A 22,308-nucleotide genomic window follows, 5' to 3' on the forward strand; every position below is an offset into this window, starting at 1 on the left:
TAATAATATTATTATTATTATTATTATTATTATTATTATTATTATTATTATTATATAATTACTTTAAAATAGAAATATTTTATTTTTTATTATATATTATCTACTGTATATAATCTATTGTATATCTATTTATAATATATATAATGAGAACTTGGAAAGAGTTTAGTGTACAAATTTTATTTCTAAAATATTCTTTATTATGTATATTGAGATATCTTTTGTTATTTATAAGATTTGAACCTAAATTTTTTTGTTTAAAATAATAATTGGTTATCATCTTGACTAATTTTACATATATTATAATTTTATATATTTAATAAATAAAAAGGTGAAAGTAATACACTATTACTAATAAGGTGTATAATTCTAATGAAATGAAACAGAAATACTTTTTTATAAAAGTTTTAAAATTGAATAATGGACATGTGACACATTTTTTGTTAAACAAGTAAAATCAAATTTTATCAAATACTAAAATCACATTTCAATTATATTTGGTTCGTTATTTTCTCTTTAATAAATAAAATTATATTTTACTAAATAGTTGCACTTTATTTTTAATATTGGGTTGACTACAATGTTGTTTTAGATTATGAATTATTAGAGTGTTAATTTTAAATGTGACACAATTTAATTTGGAATAAAAAAATCGAATCATCTTATTTATGTGGAATACAAAAATCAAACTCTCTTATTTCTAAAATCAAGCCATTCAATTTCTATTTCAAAAAAAATTAAAAATTTTTATGTACAGAAAATAGATCTTGAACAAATAACTCAAGAGTCAAGACTTCAACGAGTTAAAATTCATTTCTACAGAAAATAAACCAAAAAATTTGTAAAACACTATCATTAGCTTCGGCCAAAGAGAATATTGAAACTCTTTGTCTAAAGTAGTTTTTTTTTTTAACAAAATGTTTTATATCAAACTTGACTCCAATTAGTTAACTTAAAATATTTTTATATTTGCCAAACAATGTGAAAAGAAAATTAGGCCATATTGCATATATTTTTTTGGTCTACTAGACGTTAATTTTGAATAAACTCAATTAAAAATCAAATTTAATCTCTAACCGTATTAGATATCAATTTCGGTTAAGTAAGAGAATAACTTGAACATCATATATTGCTTGATTTGCTTCATTATTATATCTCATATTCAGATTCAATTTTAGAACAATGTGTGAGTAAAATATTTTGTGACCAATCCTCAATGTCTTAAAAAAAACCCTAATAGAGTTAAAAATTAATTATTCATTCCAACCGACGAATAAACCTAAAAAGAAGTAAAGAACTACATAGTGGATTTGTATTACACTTTGCAAACAGAAGTTTGTATAAAATTAATTTTGATTAAAAGTGAGTTTCTATTAACATGATTTATATTTGGTAATTTTTATTTAAAATGGATTATAATAAACTATATTGTTTGGATTACATTATTCGAAATCACTTTTAGATAGAAAATTACAGAAAAATACATAAATTTAAATAATTATTTTATGTTATCTTATAATTTTATTTTAAATTTTTAAATAAATTTTAATATTTTTTTTAGTATTTTCAGTATTTTTTAGTACTCTAATAGGATTAATACTATCATTATACAAATTAAAAAAAATATTCCATATAAAAAAAATAACAATAACAGTAAAAAAACTCATATAAAAAAATTAGAAATTTTATAAAAAATAATAATATATATAAAAGAGTATTAGAAAAAAAATATTATAAAAAAAAGACATAATTGATACATAGAACATCAAGTTCAATCCAACTTAAAAAAGATAAGTGAAAAAGTTAGAATTTTTAATTTTTGGTAAACTAGGATTGAAAACAGAAATCACTTTTGCGTTTACGTGATAAAAATATTGCCAAATATGAATATAAAATCTTTGAGAAACTCAAACGGACTTCTCTCTTCTCCAATACAAATCCAAACACTCCGATAATCCGGGTTTGGTAACTAGCTCTTCGTTCAAGAAACCTTATTGCATTGTATGTGATTGAGGTAAGTGTTGTGCGTTGATGTGCCATAATGAGTTCAGCCCACTCTCTAATCTCTTTTAATTTTTATTCCTCTGATCTAGATGGTCTATAATAAGTTTTTTGAAGGTTTAGTAAAAAATTCTTTGCGTGATTTAAGTTGTTAAGAACAAATTTCTTTAGAAAAATCCCTTAACTATTCTTTTATGTTACTTTTATGTCATTCTTTTTTTTATCTCTCTTTTATTTCGTTTGTTGGGATTTTAATGCTTTGAATTTATTAAACTCCCTAATCCCCCGTAACTTCTTATCAATAACAGTTGTTGATTCTCGTGCCAACAAGAGAACTAAGGCGGAAAAGAGTGAAGAAAATTCAAGGATGAAGAAGAGTACAACTAATGATGCCGTAAAGGAACGTGAAGAGAAGAAACGAAGTTCTTCGGGTATGGATGGATTCAAGAATATGCAGTGTTGAGTAACACTGACAAGGTTATTGGCTCATCCAGATGGAGTGTATTTCAAGAAAGGAAAGGCTTTGATGGATTTGGAGAGAGTTCAGCGGAAGCTACGGAACAATTTGTACAACAAAACTGATCAATTTGCTGCTGATATCAGAACGGTGTTTCGCAATGTCATGTCCCAGTATCCCTCGGGGCATGAAGTTCATCGAACCGCCGCAAAGTTAAGCTATCTTTTCGAGACAAAGTGGAAGGGTTTGGAGGGAAGATGGCTAGCTAAAGAAAACAAGTTAGAGAAAGAAGAGTCAAAGCCAAATTCACTGCCTTTGAAATCGAATGCAGGGCAGAAAAGGAAACAATTTTCTGGTTCAGATTTGTCAATTGCTACTGCCGAAGCTAAATTGATACTGAAAAAGAAGAAAACCATTGAAGCTGCACAACAGAACAGAGTTTCCTTGCAAAGGAAGAAACAAAGGGAGATGATGCAAAAAATGGAGAGAACAATTTTCTTTGATGAAGCTTTCAAGTCCTTTCAGGATTTGGAAAACTTGTGTGGCCATTCACCAACACATTATTGCACAAAGGAAAATCCATTGTTGAAGAACCTTACAGGTTTGGTTCTCAGGGAAGAGGATTTTGAAGACAACAACTTTCTTAATGAGGATTTGGAAGAAGGAGAAGTTTTCTGATATTATTTGATTGTAGTTAATTTGGAATTTAGTTAAAACAATTGTAAATATTATTATGTTAGCAGCAATGACATTGTTTATATGTTTATATTCATTAATGTTACTCTCATCAGTGCTACCTCCTATACTGCGTTGTCATTAAGCACATCACTTTTGGTTTGGTTTCTGTTTTTTAGAAATTTTATGGTCATGGTTCTTTTTGGAAGATTAATGTTACTACATTCTGTTACAGACATGTATTTGAATTTTTAGGATTTTTGAATGTGTCATATGCTACTATATTAGTGAATTACCTTGGCGTTTATATATTGCAGCGTGTGATAAATTGTTTTGCACTATTAAGTCTAAATGCCTCTAATTAAGAACATTAATTTTTTCATATTAGGACTGAATATGGTTTGGTTAATTTAAAAACTAAATTTGTTTTTTGGTTAATTAAAAATTTAATTTGATTAATTAATTAAATTAATTTTATATTTTTTGGTGACTAAATTAATTTTATATAATAAAACTAGTTATTATTCGGTTAGAAAATTTAAAATTGATTTTTAATTGGTTATAAAAATAAAAACCTACTTTAAAAAACAGCAAATTTTTCTAAAAAAAACAGTTTTTTAATTTTTTATATAGAAAAATTGGATTTTCAAAAAATAATAATAAAAACTGACTTTAAAAAAAAATCGGTTAACCAATTTAAAACAAGAATAACATAAATCGGTTTTTAAATTTTGATTTTTTGTTAATTAATTTTTTATAATATAGATATGGTTTTTAAAAACTGACTTTAACAAAAATCAAATTTTAACCGGTTTTTAGCAAAAATTGGTTAACAAAAATCGTTTAGAGTTTCTGAAAATTTGTTTAACAAGTTGTATATATCAAAACGATTAGAAGAAACGAAGAATGATTAAACTCTCTTATGGATGGAAGCTTTAATAAGAGTTCTTATTTTAAATTAGAATTGTCATTCTTATATTATGAATTATACATTTTTTTTAATTTTCTTCTGAAAATTTGCAGCGTCAGATAATATAAAAACTGAAAATTTTTCGAACACATCCTATCAATAATAATAATACCCAATAAAAAGTAGTTGATTAATTAAATGTAATAATACATATCGTTTGCCACAATTTTCACAATCCTTTTCTTTCATTATATTTGGTCTTGAAACTCCTTACTTTAAATTAAACCCTTCTTATGAATCCAAAATTTCCTACAAAATTGTGCTCTAAGGCTAAAACTCTCAAGATGGATGTACATGTGAACTTAATATCTTTTTCAAGGGTTAATTACCAATAATAACTTCGAAATATTTAAACGCCGATAAAAATATATTTGAATTTTATTATTAACAAAAATGTCTTCAAATAATTTAAAAGCACAATAATAATATTCAACAGTAAATATATATTTTCAAAAAATATCTTAGAGATTAAATTTTGATACATTTTTTTGTAAGTACGATTATAAAAATAAAATATTATTATACATAAAAATTAGTAATTTTTTGTTAAGTATATACTTTTTATAATTTTTTTTGTTAACAACCAATAATATTTTTAAAAAATCACAAAACATGAAAACAATATATATTTAACAAAAAATCACCAAATTTTAAGAATAATAATATCTCATTTTTCTAATCATGCTTGCAAAAAATTGTATCGAAATTCAATCTCTAATGTATTTTTTGAGAAATAAATATTTTAATGTTAGTTTTTTTTTCAAGATTATATAACATTAAATATGTATTTCTTAAAAAATATATTAGAGGTTGAATTTTGATACAATTTTTTGCAAGCATGATTAAAAAAATAAGATATTATTATTTTTAAAATTTGGTGATTTTTCGTTGAGTGTATATTTTTTGTGGTTTTTTAATTAACAACTAATAATACTTTTAAAAAATCACAAAAAAAATATACTTAGAAAAAAATTATCAAATTTTAAAAATAATAATATTTCATTTTTTTAATCATATTTGTAAAAAATTATATCAAAATTCAATCTCTAAGACATTTTTTAAAAATATATATTTATTATTGGATATTGTTATTATATTTTTAAATTATTTAAAAAATTTTTTGTTGATAATAAAATTCGAATGCATTTTTATCCGTGTATGAATAATTCGGAGATATTTTTTGTGGTTAACCCTTCCAACACGAGGAGATTGAATATGAAGGACCAAAAAGTTGAAGTGAGCGATCAAACACAAGCCGCGAATTTGGTGGTATACTTCCAACCCGTCTGTCACCACCGTATCTGTAAAAACATAAAACAAGACACTTAGCAATAAGAGTGAAGAAGAAGGAAACGAAGTTACTGAACAGAAGTTCATACCCCATAGATGGTGGAACTGTGATTCTTCTTTTGTTCCCAACCCTCATCCCTGAGCCAAAAAATAAAATACAATAAGAGTTCAAGATATTAATTAACTTCTTTTTTTTGTTTTTCTTTTTCTTTTCAACAAGCTCTCTGCCAATAAATACCAGATATCCAAATAGTTAGTACCACAATATATAATATGAAGAGAGAAATACACAAATAAAAAAATTTAGTATCCTAAATGCTCAAATATTGAAAACAATACTAAACAAGTTGTTATCCTATTGAATTCCAATTTACAGAAAATAAGGACATCAAATGAAAATGAAAATTGGATTTACAAAGTATTATATGCAATAAAAATAGTTACCGGATGTCATGAGGGTTTAGCCCAAAAAAAACACCATATTGTAGATTAAATATTTCAATGATATATCTTCAACATGAAAAACTGTGTAGTATGACTGATATACAGTGATGCGGTAGTTATTCTTATAAAAATTCTTCTTACTCATTGATTGATTTTTCATCAAACTTCCTCCTCCTTTGGATGTTTTTCATCCGGTGTAGCAGTCATCATGACTTTGCCAGGTGGCTTAGCACTTTCTCCTTTATCAGGTTCTTTCAAATTTTTTTTTTTATCAAAAATAAAAAAGCTTGAAGTGCAATACTTTAAATGAGTACGAGAAGATTATACTATTTGAGTTATAATTTATTGGCCAGATTCTTTCAACTTGTAACAAGTAAAAAGATGCATAATAAATTAATAGAGTATATATTTAAATTGGTTCATAACAAATTTTAGATAAAATATTTTGGTATCAAATAAATTTTTTATTATTTTAGACGTTTTGAGAATTATTTCTATTAGACAGTTTGATTCCTCTGTTACTTATAATAAAATTTTTAATATGTGTTTTAGACAAACATTCTTAACAATTTTTTATATGGCAAATTGATCTCCAACAAATAATAACAGACAAATTTGTTGAGGGGCCAATCCATCTTCAAAGCTTTTAAAGTAATAAAAATTCGTTGAGAATTAAAGTGTTTAATTTTAAATTTTTAAAGATTAATTTGGCTGTTTATGCAAATTAATATTAACTTATTTAATTGGAGAATAAAAATTTTAAGATATTTTATAAAAAATTAAGAACAAGATATGCAATATTAAGTATTAACACAAACCAATTTCATATCAAATTAGAAAAGAATGATGAGTTTGTTCATATGTATTGTTGGAAGTACATTGATGCACTATTATTTCATGGTATACTTTAGATTAAATTGAGTGGATTTTATCTATTATTCTCGCACTTATTCGTAAAATTCGCATGTTTTATATTTTTGTTTCTTAATTTTGTGCTGTAATTGAAAACATGTTTCTTTAACCTTAAATTTACTAATTTTAATTATCTTTTATTATCATTCGATATCATGATATGTTTGTTGAGTGTTTTCAAAGTTTATAGGGCAGGAATGACTTAGAGGATGAAAAAGAAACATGCAAAAGTGGAAGGAATACAAGAAATTGAAGTTTAGAAAAGCAGACAACGACGCGCACGCGTGATCGGTGCAGCAGGCAAGCGACGCGTACGCGTGACAGAGCGTCACGTGCTGCAATTAATAGAAAACGTTGGGGCGATTTCTGGGCTGATTTGGACCTAGTTTCAAGCCCAAAAATGCATATTAGAGGCTGGGAGTGGAGCATAATCATTCATTCACTTTTCATTCATTCACAATTTTGAGGTTTTAGATGTAGTTTTCCCTCTCCTCTCTCTAGATTTTAGAGTTATTTCTTCTCAAATTCATATTTCTACCTTGCTTGAATTTAGGTTTCTTCTATTTTTATTTGTTATATTATTTTAGTTTATCTGCTTCTCTTGTTGATTTCTTGATGTTGCCAATTTAGTTTATGAATTCTTCTTGTTCCCTTTAATTCATATTAATGGAATTTATGTTTTCATGTTTATGATTGCTTCCTTTAATTTGTTGTTATTGTTTCCTTTTGTAATTGTTACTCTTAGATTTTGCTAGGTCTTGTTAGTTTTCTATATTTTTATTTTATGCTTTCTAAGTGTTTGATAAAATGTTTAGTTGGATTTTAAATTAGATGTTTCTATTCTTAACTTGGATTGATTATTTAGAGACTCTTGAGTTATCAAAAGTCTTTTGTTGATTGGTGATTGAAGATTGCGGATTAGCTTGAACTTCACAAAAACTAGTCTCTCACTATGAATTGACTAAGACTTGTTGACTCAAGTTGATTGTATGCACTTGACCTTCCTCCATTAGTTAGAGGTTAACTAAGCGAAGGCAATTCATATTTACCATAACAACTGACGATGATGATGAGGATAGGATTTCTAATTATCAATCTTTACTAAGAGCTTTCTTAGTTATTAGTTTATTTTCTTGCCTTTTTACTTTCTTATTTCTTGTTACAAAACCCAAAAATATACTTTTTTCATAGCCAATAATAAACTATATTTTTCTGCAATTTCTTGAGAGATGACCCGATATTTAAATACTTCGGTTAATTTTATTGGGTTTATTTTTGTGACAAACAATTTAAACATTGACTAATGTTTAATTATCGGTTTAGAACTATACTTGCAACGCGATATTTTTATAAAATTTTTTAGCGACATTTTTTCCCTATCATACACCATTTTTTACGTGGATAAATAATTAAGATTAATAAAGATAGAAAAAGCAAAACAATCCGGAATTGAGAGAATAAATAAAATTACAAATACAACTCAATAATATGATATATGAAATAGTTTCTTTAATTAATGAAATGAGCTTTTTTTTATCGAAATAAATTTTTAAAATAATTAATTTTTTAAATGCGCATAGCTCAATTTGCAAGAAGGGCTTAGAATAGGTATCAAATTAATTTGCCTCATTCTTTTGTAAATTGGATTTAGTTTTCGTTTTATGAAAGGCACCTATAAAATGGGCTGATGCCCAAATCTCTTTAGATTCATACAAAATGACAGTAAAAAATTTGTGTCATTAAATACCAAAAAAAAAAAAAATTTGTGTCATTCTACTTGTATCGTTTACGAATTGAAGGAACTATATTTTCAATTTTATCACTCACAAATTAGGTTATTCATATTGACATAAATTTCCTATTATTATTTCTCATGAATTAAAAGATATTTGGACAACAGTCTATTTTGCGAATGAATAAAATTTTATATTCAAGTAAATAATATATATATATATATATATATATATATATATATATATATATATATATTTTTGGTAAACTAGGAGATCAAAGATTTCAAACAACAGGAGCAAAACAAGCACAAAAAGAATAAAAAACAAAATCAAAACCCTCTCACACGAAAGGATCTCAAACAGTCAAAACTTAAAGCTAATGAAATATTTGGTGGAGCAGCTTCAAAAATATGAAATCTGAACAGAAGAGATTGTCTCTTCTTAGCAAAAAGGTTCGCCTCTGAGTTAGTTTTTCGAAAGGAGTGAGACCAAGTGAGATGACCAATTCTTTTGGCTTGAACGCAAATATCTTCAATAATAGGAGCACAGGAATAGTTAGCAAGGCACCCGTTAAGCATGAACTGGAGGGCCGAAGCAGAATTGGTTTCTATAATAAGGGTCGTGTAGTTCTGGCCATTGACAATTTGTAGACCACGAGCCATTTTCCAAAGTTCTGCGTGAGTTATGGAACAACTGCGTGATAATTTGGTAAAGTTTTTTGAAGAGGTGTACGTGGATCGGATCAAATATGACCGAAAATTCGATCCGATTTGCACAATTTTCATCGGATCGGATCGGATATGATATCCGCGTTTTTTAGTGTCAAATCTAATCCGATCCGATCCGCACATTTTTGTGGATCGGATATCGGGTATATCCGCATAATTGAACATTCTCTTTTTAATCATATTTCTATGTAAAAGAAATTCAATAAAAATATTTCTTTCACACTTTTAAACCTATTTATTCCTAAAATATTTTTAATCAATTTTTTTCTAAATAAAAAAAATAAAATAAAATAACATGTGAATAATAACTATTAACTAAAACATTCAAACAAGTAAATATAATACCATATATATATATATATATTTACTTTTTTTAATTATTATTGTGCGGATCTGCGGATCCGCGGATGCAGAGCTGATATCCGCGATTCGATCCGTAAAGAGTGCGGATCGGATCCTATTCACAATTTTCGGATCAAATGCGGATATTTACCGCGGATTTACGGATACGATTCGATCCATGAACATCCCTAGAGGCGCTTGTACTTTTTAAAAGTACAAACTCTTCATTTTGTGTTTGATAATAAAAAAGACCACATGCTCCTACTTGTAAAAGATCAGGATGCTGTTGAGTTTTGAAAGCAAAAAGGTGGAGTTTTTTAAAGTTGGCTTATGTTTTTTAAAATTTAAAAGTCTAATATAGTCTCTTATATTAACTAATTTTCAAATTTAACGCTTAAATTTATATCTTTTATAGTATTTTTAAATTTTAAAAGTTATCTTACCAAACGTAATTGTTGTTGCTTGTGTTTATTAAAAGTTATTTTTAATTTGATTTACCAAACATAAATGCTATACTTTTTAAAACATTAAAACTTTACCAAACTAAGCCTAAGTCTAACCAAGTTGTTATCAAGAACGGAGTTTAGTTCAGACAAAGGGGCCATGGCCCCCCAAACTTTTTATAAAAAAGTTAATAGTATTTTTTCAAAAGATAAAAAATAGTTTAATTGATTTAAATACTTTATTATGACTTAAAGTACTCAATAAGTTCAATAAGTAACACTCCCTTTATCTTTAAGTTCAAATATAAAAAATTAGATATTTTTTATTTATTTAATTTAATATTATTTTATATTTTACTGTTTACTTAATTTAATTTTTTATATGATAAAAAATAGAATATTCAATAAGTATTAATATTATTATATTTGTATAAATTGATAAAAAAATTCAATAAATATTATAAATTTTAATATTTGTCCTTCTAACTTCTTCTTTACATATTTTACAGGATATATATTCAAATTTTTATATAAAATAATAATAAAAATAAATAATTGATGCAATTTTTTAAGAGAAAAGCTAATATTTAAAAAAGAGAACATATAACTTTTACAATATCAACACCTGTAGGTAGTTCTTCTACTTTAATGAATCACGAAGAAAGTGAGATACAACCTTCAAAAGTTTAAAAAGTTATATCTGATGAGTTTGACCTTAATTTTTTGGAACGAGACCCTGAAAAATAGTTTTAAATTTGGCAATATCACCCAAACTAGAGTTAATACTCAAATTGACCCCTGAAATTTGACCTCCGACTCAATTTAGCTCTCAAGATTTCAATTGACTCTAACTGTACCCTAAAATTTTGACCCGAGCCTCAAATTGGCCCTTCCAGCGTTTTTCGTCACCAGAAAGCTGACCTGTCAATTTTGGTTGACACCTGGCACCCTTGCAGTTATATGACATGGCAAAATGTTTGAAAGTATCAATTTAACCCCTTAAAATTTTAAATAAAACCTAGAAGTCCCAATTTTTCCAAATCGCAAGAGTGTCTCCAAGAGTTGAGAAGAATGTTGGGAAGCAACAGCCAAGGCTCAGGTAGCTCTAGTAGAGCTCGTTCGCATGGTGGCTGGATGAAGAACGCACACCGTGACAGAGGTGGAAAGGTTCCGCATTGGTGCGGTTGTGGGTTGAAGAAGAAGAAGCCATAGTTGGCAGAAATGAAAGTTCAGTTAGTGAAGACCATTGAAAAATATCTCTGGGATAAAAAATTAGTGCAGTTGAAGCTGAAATTAGAATATTAAAATTGTGGAATATTATGTTGTCTATGTTTGTTATTATTTTTGGAATTGTGATTGTAGCTTATGGATTAGGTGGGATGAAATATATGTAACTGTGATGTCAGTTATGTGAATGAAGCATTGTTATATATTTAATGACAAAATAGAAATGGAATTTTATGTTCTCTTTGTAATGATATATCTTGTAAAAAATTTTTAAAACTGAGATTATACAAAAGAGGAGGTATAACTTATGACCAAATAAGTATCAGAAGAGCATAGTTTGATCAAATCGGTCAAGCTGTTATGTGTTTGTATATGAAGATAAGATCAGGAGCTGGCTCTGATAATTATATATATAGTATGCACTTCCATTAGTGACAAAAAAAAATCTAATAGAACCTTTTGTGGTTCTTGCACTTGACAAAGGACCCACAAATAAGTAATTTATAAAGTAATTCATAGTCATTAATTATTGTCAATATCACAACATTAGCAATAACAGTATCTGTATCATACTTCAAATATCCTAGATAACATAGTTTCAAATATCTTAAACCAAAACATATTACTCTACATAACATAGTAACAAAATATCAAAAGAGCATAGTTTGATCAAATGCTCTCTACAAAATATGTTCTACACAACTTCTAGTCAACATTGTAAATCGTTTTCTATTTTGTTGTTGGTGGTTTGAAGCCCGGAGTGGGGATGAATGTCATAAACTCTGTCAAGCGTGCAGCTGTCCCAGAACTTGTTCCTTGTATTGGGTCCACATTGAAAGTTTTTTTCCTCTTAGATTGCAGCTTGTCAGGCCTTGTGACCTGTTGTGGAGGTAGAAGTGGGTCTGATGGAGGGACCTAGTGAAATTGTTAACAGAATTAGTGACCAATACAACCCAATAAAAACCAAGCAATATATTATCAAATAGTATCAATCAATTGGATCTACCCAACATTTACTCATGTATTATAAACCAATACAAACTAGTTAACAGTTAATCAAATATTAGAAACCAATCACTACCTGTTCCTGATTCTCTGGCTGTGAGTAAGTGGGTTGGGTGAGATCAATCTCTGAAACATTTGCATCATCAACAGCTTGCCCTGGTGCTAATGGAGCATTTTCATTAACCTCAACAGTTTGGGTGTTAGTAGTGGCAGTATTTGCTGGATCTCTAGTCTCTCCAGCCTTAGAACCTTTTTCTCTGTTGTCCAGCACTTGCGCCCAATCTACTTCTTCGTGTTAAAATACTCATGCATAAAATTTAAAGGAATGGTTCTTGAGAAATAAAATAGACTCCAGTTTAATCATTAAGTCATTCCTTTCTTCAAAGATTCCAACTAATAATCACACCCTTAAAATTCATGTATAAAAGTAGGATTTTTTTTATCAAAATTATATTCCTGTTATGATCATTACATAATGCAGTACTCCCTTTCCACTATATCAATACTCTTATAAATAATATTACAAGAAAGAACAAGGAAACACATGAAAGTAAAATTGTCAGCTGTGTTCATTAAGCAAAATTATATTCCAACTAGTAATCACACCTTTAAAGTTTATGTATAAAAGTAGGATTTTTTTTATCAAAATTATATTCTTGTTATGATCATTACAGACAATGTTCAGCACCAAAAATCCTTTATTTTTATAAGAAATTACCCAGTTAACAATTAAAATAAAATGGGATATGAAGGTGTAAAATTGTTATTTTAAAATGGAATATGAAGAATCAAAGACTGCTCAAACGAACAAAGAACTGAACGATTCAGTTGATCACAGTCACACACATGCAAAAAAATTAAACCCTAACAAACAAAAACTCTATCATCGTCAACAACCATAATCAACCACATTCTCCCAAAGTTTCACTGATGAAGCAGACTGAGAAAAATGAAAAACAACCCATAACAACATTTTGAGAAAAACAGAGCATGGTAGTTGAGAGTAGCGTTTTTGTTACTAACCTGTTTTTCAAAAGATGACTCACAGGTAATTAATCTTCACAATGGGGAGCAAAACAAGTAAGAAAAGTTTCAAACCTCCATTACTGCGACACTCATGGTGCTTCTCTGACGGGAACGTATACGACGGGAAGAGAAAGAAGAGAAAGGGTCAATTGGATTTCACTTTTGAAGTGGTTAATGTTTGGATTTCATTTAACCCATTTTCTCATGTCAACGACGTTGTTTCTAAGGATTTCGACGCCAACAGTAAAACGGCGTCGTTTTGAGACTGCCAGGTGTCATTTAAAATTCCCAGGTCAACTCTCCGGTGACGGAAAACGCTATAAGGGCCAATTTGAGGCGCGGGTCAAAATTTCAGGGTACAATTAAAGTCAATTGAAACCTTGATCGCTAAATTGAGTCGGGGTCAAATTTCAGGGGCCAATTTGAGTATTAACTCCCCAAACTAAAGAGAAGAGGTTAGACGAGTTTATCTTAAACGGGATCCATATCAAAAGCATCTTGACAATTATCCTCTATCTGACCCCCCCAAAATTTTGTTTCAAGTTCCGCCACTGGTTGTTATAATAACTTTTTAAATCACGCACCTCCTTCTCCTTCTCCTTCTCCTTCTCCTTCTCCATTTCCTTCTCCTTCTCTTTCTCTGTTTCTTTCTCATTCTCTTCCTCCTCGTTTTTCTTCTTCTTCTTCTTCTCTTTTCTAAATTTGCATAGGTCATTCTTCTTTCCTTCTTCTTCTTCTCCTCCTTCTTATTCTTCTTATTCTTCTTCTTCTTCCAAATTCACACACGCATGTTCTTCTTCTCATTTTTCATTATCGTCATCACCAATAATACCAATATTTCGCTAACATCTTTATTAGTTCTGATTTTTCTGATACCATTATTAAATAATTTTGGTTCATTTCTTAGTTTATTTCGATTCATTTGTATGTTAATTGAGGTTTACTTGAAGCTACTAATAAGTGTTGACCAAATTTTTTATTTTTTAAGTAATTTTTTAACTGTTTGTTCAATTCTAAATCAAATTCGATTCATTTATGAATTAAGTTATGTTTACTTGATACTACTTTTAAGTATTCACCAAATTTGTTATTCCTTAATAAATTCGGTTCATCTCTTAGTTTAATTGAGTTCCTTTACATGCATAAATGAAATGAAATGTGTTTTTCTTACTGATTGAATATTTATCATATTTTGTTCAAATCTGAATCGAATTCGATTCATTTGAGAAATGAGTTAAGTTCACTTTATTCTACTTTTAAGTATTCACTAAATCTGTTATTCCTTAAGAAATTCGGTTCATCTCTTAATTTAATTGAGTTCATTTGCATGTAGAAATAAATTGAAATGTGCTTTCTTGTTGATTGAATGTTTATCACTTTTTGTTCAAATCTGAACCGAATTCGGTTCATTTGTAAAATGAGTTAGGTTTACTTGATACTACTGTTAAGTATTCACTAAATTTGAACCAAATTTGGTTCATTTTTGGATCCAAATGAACCTCAATTAAAAGGAGAAAAAGAAAAAATGCAACAACAACAGCAACAATAAAAGAATGACGATTAAGAAAAAAACCGTAAAGAAGAAGAAGGAACACGAAAAAAAAGAAGGAGAAAGACGAAGAAAAAGAAAAAAGAACGTGAAGAAGAAGTAGAAGAAGGAATGTGAAGACAAAGAAAGAGGAAAGCAAAGAAGAAGAAGGAAGAACGCAAAGACAAAGATGAAGACAAAGAAAAAGCACTATTGAAACGCGCATGTGTACACATGGGTGTAATAAAAGTGGGTTTTGTTGAGTCTTGACCTACTTGATCGGAGTTAGATACAAAAACGTTTAGATGTGTAATTGAGCTGTTTGCGAATATCTGTCCATAAGATAAGGGGTTAAAATCATTTCACAGCAAGAGAGGAATTGATTGATAAATATTTTTTTAAATCATTTTTTGAAATTTTTATTATAAAATTAAAAAAAAATATTTCTCAAAAAAATTCAAATTTTAATTTTAGAGATACAATTTTTTTTAGGTGGGGAAAGTTCGTCACACCCCAACGAACTTTATAAAATTCATAAAATTCACTGTATTCCTTGGCCAACTTCAATTTTCTAAGTTTTGCAGCCGCCTTCTACAAAGAGTACACAGAAATAAATCATATTTAAAATAACTTGGAATTTTTGCACTTTTACATTAGCTTTTTAAGAATACATACTTTTGAAACTCAGGACAAAATAAAATGAAATTATATGCATACAGACAACAATTGTGTAATAAAAATGGTACTTCCTAACACCTAGAAAAACTTAAGAATTTGAAGTTCGTTAGGGGAGTGGAGAACTTGTCTTTCACCAAAAAAAGTTGAATATCGGAAAGTAAAGTTTTAATATTTTTTTTGAAAAATATTTTTTTTATCAGATTTACTACACATCCAAGCAATATTGCCATACAAGTCTAACTAAGTGGACCTAACACCAACAAAAACCACTCTAAATAAAAAAAACGTGGTTACACGCGCACATATCGTTCTTCCAACCAAGTCATTTATGTTCACGCACGGGGTTTTACGTTATCGTCGTCTTCTTCTTTACGTTCCTCCTCCTCCTCCTCATCTTCTTCCTCCTCCTCTGCATGTTTTCTCCGCGTCGTCATTCTTTTGTTGCTGCTGTTATTACAGTAGAAGGTGAGGAGAAATAGTTTTGAATTATTTAGGACAACGAGTCTAAATGCACCTTAACAAAAATAAGCACACAATTAACTCAGAAATGAACCGAAATTACATAATGATTGCAACACATAAATTCAGTTCGAAAATAAGCACACAAACAAGACTGAATCATGAACAAAAACACATCCAAAATCATTTTTCGATTAGACAATATCATTAATATGTTTCTTCTTCTTTTTTGTTTGATATTTTCTTCTTTTTACTTGGTTTTATTCTTCTTAAAAGAGTAAATCAAGAAAAATTTTGAGAAAATAAAATAAGAAGGAGAAGATGAAGAAGAAGTAGTAGAAGATGAGGAGGAAGAGAAGAGAAATAAAGTTTTGAAATGTGCAGGACAACGAGTCCAAATGCACCTTAATTCACTTAAAAATGAACCAAAATTACATAATGAATTGGGACAACAATTAACTCAGAAATGAACCGAAATTATATAATAATGTCGACACATAAACTCAGTTTGAAAATATGCACACAAACAAGACTGAATAATGAACAAAAATACATCCAAAATTAATTTTAGATCAGATAACGTCATTAATATGTTTCTTCTTCTTTTTTGTGTGACATTTTCTTCTCTTTTTCTTGATTTTAGTTTTTTTAAGAGAGTGAAACAAGAAGAACTACAAGAAAATGAAAAAAAAAGGAGAAGATAAAGAAGAAAAAGAAAAAGATGAAAAAGAAAAAAAAAGAAGCATTAGAAGATGAGGAGGAAGAGGAGAAATAGTTTTGAATTGTGCAAGACAACAAGTACAAATGCACCTTAATTCACTCAAAAATGAACCGAAATTATATAATGATTGCGATACAATTAACTCACAAATGAATTGAAATTTCATAATAATTGTGACACATAAACTAACTTCGAAAATAAGCACACAAACAAGATTAAATCATGAACAAAAATACATTCAAAATCAATTTTAGATCAGACAACATCATCAATATGGTAAAAATTCAACAATAACTATAACGATAACGACGATAACGATAACGACGATATGTATAAAAAGAATATGATTATAACGATAACGATGATGATCATGATAACGATGATGACGAAGAAGGAGGAAAAAATGAGAAAGAAGAAGAATTTTAAATGAGAAAAGATGGAGGGTAAGGTGGTGGTATTAGTGATAACAATAACAAAAGAGAAAGATAAAATACTTGGTTAGACTTAATGAGAATAATGACTTTGACATAGAATTTATTGTTTTTTATTTAATAATAAAAATATCGCCAATTTTTAGGTCATGTGCATTTAAGAAATTAATATTTTTTATTTATTTCAATAAAAAACAATGAAATGAACAAATAACTAGATACATCAAACACAACTTTCCCTTAAACAAAAATAATGTACATATTTAATTATTTATAAATACACTATTGAATGCCCTTTAGAAAAGAAATTAAAGTAGAGAATATATAATGGCAAAAATTTTTCCATGATATTTGTCTTACATTTGTATTAATACTAATTAATTTTTTAATTTTTTCTATTAAAAGTATTAGCTTCTAGTATTTTCCTTAAAAAAGTTGACCTTAATATATTAAGTGGACAGATAGATAAATAGATAGAATTTCGCTAGGAAGTTAATGGAGTATCTGTAAAATGTGTATAATAAGTTGTTTATTTGGTCCAATAAGTTAAAAAATGAACATCTGAGATAAAATACTATTAATTTCTCAAATACAATACATCTATACTATCTAAAATAACTATTTGGGTACCAGAGATAATAAATATCTGATATCCTACTGAATCGAATATCGCTAAACCCTCGTTATACACATTGTACATATATTCCATTGACTCCCTATGCTTCCTCAAATAGATAATAACATCTACCACCATCTAACGTTTTATATAAATAAAAAATACATATATGTAATCAAAATTTATTTAGGAGAATTATAAGGCTAAAAAATTTTGATATGAAAGCAAAATGAGTGATATACTTTAACATGGTAATTTTTAGTGTTTTTTAAAATTATGAGAATATACAAATCGGTGTTTAAAAAGTTTAAAAAATTCAGAGTACACAAATCGGACTCCGATTTGTGTTAAAAAATTGAAAAAACTCAGAGTACACAACTCGGATCATGTGAGTTCTGTGGTGATGAAATTTTGCTTCACACATCGCATGGTCCGATTTACAACGGATGGAATTTGAAATCTGAAACGTGAATTCGGACCCTCCATTTTTCTTGTTCTGGGTATTTTTTTTTTACATTTTGAGAGACACAACTCGCAGGATTCAAGTTCTGCTTTCTCTAATCCCACAACGAGGTGAAGCACTCCTCTTCATACGCGAGTCCAATACTTCCTTTACTTCCATATTCAAATTAAATTTTCGAATTATAATTTGGAATCAATTTCATATTATTTATGAAAAGAAGCCAAAAGTTTATAAGGTTGGCAAAGATTAGTGCCGATCTAGTGATCTCACTGATCGAATTAAGAAAGTGTAACAAAAAAAAAAGGCAACGCAAAAAGAGAAGTAGAGGAAAATTCAAAGACGTTGAAACTTGAACGAAAGAAGAGAGAGAAGAATGATTAAACTAATGAAGACCCAAAAAGGAAGTAACAGTTGTGTGAGCATATTTGCCTTCTGTCATGCACTTTGGGGCGGTAGTAGTAAGACTAGTTGGACATTGCAATTTGCACCCCCAAACACACCACATTAAAACTCTCTTTCTCTCTCTTTACAACACTTCTTCTCCCAATTCACATTCTTTTTTTCTTCTCTTTAGGGTTTGGTTTTCTCTCTCATCCCTCATCATAGCTCCAGATTCAGAATCTCCCCATCTTCCCCTCTTAAAACAGTTAAAACTCCCGTTTCCCTTTTATTTCTCAACAACTCAGCTAACTCAGTTCCAACTCGCCGGGTTGACTCACCCCCTTTTCGTCTCCGTCAAACTCATTTTCTCCGTGTGAGTTCCACCTCTCTCTCTCTCTCTCACCATTAAACCCTTTCGCTTTATTTATTTTCTTCTCTTCTTTCTACCTCTTCGTTCCTATTTCGTTTCTTTCTAGTGTTTTCGGTTGGTGTTGTTCGCTGAGCTTCGAAATGCACAATTTCCAATGTTGGGTTCCGGGTTGATTTTGAACACCGTTTCTCGATGATTCCGATGGAAAATAAAAATATTCATAAATTAAGAAAAACCAAGGAAAACCTCGATCTGGTTCACTTAGCAGGAAAAGCAAATTGTTATTCTCCCGTTTGATTCAGCTAATTTTTTTTTTTTGAGCTCCAAGGAAAAAAATTGATTACTGTGTTTGGCTTTGGATTGTTGAGGGGTTTCTTTATTTAATTTTGCAAATTTGGATGGCTGGTTCTGCGAACCTCAATGGTGATAGTAGAATTGAGAATCTGATTTCTGCTAGGAAGTCATTGAAGCTTAGCTTAGAGAAATCAAAGTCTTTAGGGTTAGCATTGGAGAAAGCAGGGCCTAGATTGGAGGAGATTGGGCAAAGATTGCCCTCGCTTGAAGCTGCGGTTCGCCCAATTCGCGCCGATAAGGATGCTCTGGTGGCCGTCGGCGGCCACATTAATCGCGCCGTTGGTCCTGCGGCCGCGGTGCTTAAGGTATTTGATGCCGTTCATGGCCTTGAAAAGTCGCTCTTGTCGGATCCGAGAAATGATCTGGCTGGATACATGGCGGTGTTGAAGCGCCTTGAGGAGGCACTGAGGTTCTTGGGAGAGAATTGTGGGTTGGCAATTCAATGGCTGGAGGATATAGTGGAGTATTTGGAGGATAACACGGTTGCGGACGAGAGGTATCTTGCGAATTTGAAGAAGGCGTTGAAGAATCTTAGGGAGTTGCAGAATGATGAGGAGAAGGCGCGGCTTGATGGCGGGCTTTTGGAAGCTGCATTGGATAAATTGGAGAATGAGTTCCGCCAGCTCTTGACTGAGAATAGTGTGCCGCTTCCAATGGCGGCTGCGCTTGGTGATCAAGCGTGCATCGCACCATCGCCTTTGCCTGTATCTGTTATTCACAAGTTGCAAGCTATTCTTGGTAGACTGAAAGCTAATAATAGACTTGAGAAGTGCATATCGATTTATGTTGAAGTCCGTAGTTCTAATGTGAGAGCCAGTTTGCAGGCTCTCAATTTGGATTACCTTGAAATTTCGGTGTCTGAATTCAATGATGTGCAGAGCATAGAGGGGTATATAGGGCAATGGGGAAAACATTTAGAATTTGCAGTGAAACATTTGTTTGAGGCTGAGTATAAGCTTTGTAATGACGTATTCGAGAGGATGGGGCTCGATGTTTGGATGGGTTGTTTTTCGAGGATAGCTGCGCAAGCTGGTATACTAGCATTTCTTCAATTTGGGAAGACCGTCACGGAGAGTAAGAAAGACCCCATTAAACTTTTGAAGTTGTTGGATATTTTCGCGTCTTTGAACAAATTGAGGCTTGATTTCAACCGTCTATTTGGAGGAGCAGCATGTGCTGAAATCCAGAATTTGACCAGGGATCTTATTAAGAGTGTAATCGATGGTGCGGCAGAGATTTTCTGGGAACTTCTGCTACAGGTGGAGTTGCAGAGGCAGAGTCCACCCCCTCTAGACGGCAATGTTCCGAGATTGGTGAGTTTTATCACCGATTACTGTAACAAATTACTTGGTGATGACTATAAGCCAATATTGACACAGGTCTTGATCATTCACCGAAGTTGGAAGCGTCAGAGCTTTCAGGAGAAACTTCTTGTTACTGAAATTTTGAACATTGTGAAAGCTGTTGAACTGAATTTGGAAACATGGATCAAGGCTTATGAAGATCCTATGTTGATGAACTTCTTCGCTATGAACAATCACTGGCACCTTTACAAACATTTGAAAGGGACAAAGCTTGGGGATCTCTTGGGAGATTCTTGGTTAAGGGAACATGAAAATTACAAAGAATATTACTCGACAATCTTCTTGCGAGAGAGCTGGGGAAAGCTTCCTTCACACTTGAGTAGAGAAGGGCTGATTCTCTTCTCCGGAGGGCGGGCTACTGCTCGGGATCTGGTCAAGAAAAGGTTAAAAAAGTTCAATGAAGTTTTCGATGAGATGTATGGGAAGCAGTCGGGTTGGGTCATGCCGGAGCGAGATCTGAGGGAGAAGACATGTCAGCTTATAGTGCAAGCTGTGGTCCCTGTTTACCGGAGTTACATGCAGAATTACGGCCCCTTAGTCGAGCAAGAAGCTAGCTCCACAAAATATGCAAAATACACAGTGCAGAAGCTGGAGGAGATGCTTTCATGTCTTTATCGGCCAAAGCCTGTGAGGCATGCCAGTTTGAGGGGTCGGCAGTTCAGCGGAAAATACGGCAATGGAATGCCAGATCTTCGTCGTACAGCTTCTGCAGTTGTGTAGTTTCCTAATCCTATTTATCGAAAAGGGGTAAACATTTGATTATCTCTCATCTCCTCAGATTGATTGGCTACTGTATATAATTTTACTGAGCCCTGCCGTGCATATTACTTTCTATGATTCTGAGAAGGGAAGTTTCTGAGTATTGCCATTCAAATATCTGATGTATTTCCATGAAAATGGAATTTTGTATCTTCTGAGATTGAAAAAAACAAAAAAAAAAAAACTGGTTAATGTGTCTCCCCCAGATGGAGGTTTCTGCTAAAGTTATGCAATCCTGATCAATAAAACATGGACCTTTCCATTTAGGTTCATTGGTCATACACCCAGCTAAAGGAATTTCTTCTCTTTTTCTCTTTCATTTTCATATTTATCCATTATTCAGTTGTGTTTAGCAGCAGGGTCGTTGTATGCAGATTTTATGTACAACTTTTTTAGCTTAGTGTTAGCAGAATATTCAGTCATCAATGTTGTAGAGGAGGGTGAAGTTAAACTGTAGAATGTAAATGCAGAAACCCGTTTTAAAGGGAGTTAGCCTCAGCAGACTAGGTTATTCTCAAATCTCAATCCTCTTTGTATACTTTTAAAATTTCTCCATTTTTTTGACATTTTTTGTTCAAGTAACATTTTGTGTGGTATGCTCTGAATTTTAGGTTTATAACCGTGTGAAACCAAAGGGCCACAGTTATCGAGTTCACTAGTTCAACACAGAGATTGGATAAAAATATTGTAAACAATTCTGTGTTTATATCCACTACATTTGAATAATCTAAGTCCAAATTCGTATCTGATTTTTCTTTCTCTGGGCTTATTCCCCGTTTCTATAAAAAACCAAAAACATTGGATAGCTATTAAGAACCGATGAATCTACGTTGGGGAATTTAATTACAGTTGATCTAAGCGAGTGTGTTTATTGAGAATCAATCCAGGAATTCTTATGACATACTCGGCCTGCATTGTTAATTTGAGCCAGATC

General features: G+C 30.5%; 2 protein-coding genes across 2 annotated transcripts; both read left to right on the forward strand.

The window, feature by feature from the left end:
- The first annotated feature begins 2,365 nt into the window (after positions 1-2,365).
- LOC130934765 (transcription factor GTE1-like) lies at positions 2,366-3,133 on the forward strand. The gene is made up of 2 exons (XM_057864301.1): positions 2,366-2,429; positions 2,493-3,133. The coding sequence occupies exons 1-2, from the start codon at positions 2,366-2,368 to the stop codon at positions 3,131-3,133; spliced, it is 705 nt and encodes a 234-aa protein (XP_057720284.1).
- Positions 3,134-18,614: 15,481 nt separating this feature from the next.
- On the forward strand, positions 18,615-22,120 carry LOC130935322 (exocyst complex component EXO70A1). The gene has a single exon (XM_057865019.1). It carries the CDS (start codon positions 19,296-19,298, stop codon positions 21,333-21,335), a length of 2,040 nt encoding a protein of 679 aa, XP_057721002.1. The 5' UTR covers positions 18,615-19,295; the 3' UTR covers positions 21,336-22,120.
- Positions 22,121-22,308: the final 188 nt, after the last annotated feature.

This window comes from Arachis stenosperma, chromosome 6 (genome assembly GCF_014773155.1).
Source record: "Arachis stenosperma cultivar V10309 chromosome 6, arast.V10309.gnm1.PFL2, whole genome shotgun sequence".
NCBI lineage: Eukaryota > Viridiplantae > Streptophyta > Magnoliopsida > Fabales > Fabaceae > Arachis > Arachis stenosperma.

What these genes read in the sequence shown, in the direction of transcription:
- LOC130935322 (XM_057865019.1), top strand. Translation starts at nt 19,296, where the DNA reads ATGGCTGGTTCTGCGAACCTCAATGGTGATAGTAGAATTGAGAATCTG.
- LOC130934765 (XM_057864301.1), top strand. Translation starts at nt 2,366, where the DNA reads ATGAAGAAGAGTACAACTAATGATGCCGTAAAGGAACGTGAAGAGAAG. An exon ending in GAAGAAACGAAGTTCTTCGG is followed by an intron (nt 2,430 to 2,492) that starts GTATGGATGGAT and finishes TGGCTCATCCAG; the next exon opens with ATGGAGTGTATTTCAAGAAA.